General features: G+C 71.0%; 1 protein-coding gene across 1 annotated transcript in view; it reads right to left on the bottom strand.

The window, feature by feature from the left end:
* The window catches only part of CHLNCDRAFT_59462 (hypothetical protein), a gene marked incomplete at both ends in the record, with an annotated part of 4,223 nt that extends 3,293 nt beyond the window's left edge, over nt 1-930 (bottom strand). Inside the window, 3 exons of the mRNA XM_005842733.1 lie at nt 10-186; nt 477-598; nt 850-930. Of these exons, the coding sequence (XP_005842795.1) occupies nt 10-186; nt 477-598; nt 850-928 (378 nt within the window). The remainder of the gene's footprint in view (nt 1-9; nt 187-476; nt 599-849) is intronic.
* Nucleotides 931-1,223: the final 293 nt, after the last annotated feature.

Below are 1,223 nucleotides of genomic sequence, written 5' to 3'. Positions count from 1 at the left end.
GCGCATCACCTCATCCTCCTCCCCCTCCGCCCCCGCCCCGCCCCCGCCCGCAGCCCCCGAGGCCCGCGGCTCGGCTGAGGTGGCGGCCGCGCCGGCGGCGGCACCGGCCGGCCCCCCAGCGCCGCTGTCTCGGGTGGTGGTGTCGTCGCCGCCGTCGCCGGCCTCCGAGGCCAGCGGTGCGGGCTCCTGCAGGGAGGGAGTGGAGGAGCGGGAGGGAGGGGCAGGCGTTGTACGGAATGGTTGGTGAGGGGGGAGGAGGAGGGAGGGGCATCGGGGGAGGGTGGTGAAGGAGAAGGGGGAGGAGCAGCACGTTTTCAACCAGGCAGCTTGCAGCCTCCGCACGCCCTGCTATTGTTGTATTTATTGATGCCGCTTCTTTCTATTAAAAAAAAATGTTGCTGAGACAAGGTGCGCCGCCCCTCGTGCAGCTCATGTACCGCCCCGTGTACCACCCGTACTGCCCGCCCATACCGCACCTTCATGAACTCGTCCATCTCCGCCGCCGCCTCGCGCTCCACCGCCGCCGCCGCCGCCACGTCTCCCTCGTCCTCGGCCGCCTGCATGGCCGCCTTGATGTCGTCGGCGCTCATGCCGCCGCCTGCATGTGTGTGCACGTGCATTCATGGCGGTGGTGGTGGTGTTGGTGGTGGTGGTGAGGGCAGGGAGGGCAGACGGGCAGGCGCGGCGGGCTGGGAAGGAAGGCAAGGTGTGGGGGTGGGGCCCCAGGCTGCAGGTGTGCAGGCGGGCTGGCATGGCCGAGGCGGCAGGCTGGGCAGGCTGGGCAGGCTTGGCAGGCGGGCAGGCGGGTGGGCATGTGCAAGGCGGGCGCGGGCGCCCGTGTGTGCGCACCTCCCGCCCCGAAGCCGCCCAGCAGAGCCTCTGGGTCGAGTGAGGTGAGGATGTCGGTGGTGAAGCCGCCAGACTGCATGGGGGAGGCAGGGGGGGAGTGGAGGGGGCACGCAGGGGCGGGAGGTGTGTGTGTGTGTGGTGTGGTGTGGGGCAGACTGGGAGGGACACAGGGCAGACACATGCATGGGCCTGCAGTGAGGCTGCCAGACTGCAGTGGTGGTGGTGGTAAAACGCAGGCGTGGGACACAGATGCATGTGTGGCGAGGGGAGGGGAGGGGTTTGCAGGCTTGCAGGCAGAGGCCGGCCAGAGGCGGCGCCCCCGCAGGGGCGGCGGGGGGCGCTCGCCGGGTGGCTGCAGGTCGCCCCCACGGGCC

This window comes from Chlorella variabilis, assembly GCF_000147415.1.
Source record: "Chlorella variabilis unplaced genomic scaffold CHLNCscaffold_47, whole genome shotgun sequence".
In the NCBI taxonomy this organism is placed as follows: Eukaryota; Viridiplantae; Chlorophyta; class Trebouxiophyceae; order Chlorellales; family Chlorellaceae; genus Chlorella; species Chlorella variabilis.
The sequence above is the reverse complement of the archived record's forward strand: the minus strand, read 5'-3'. Positions and strand labels throughout refer to the sequence as shown.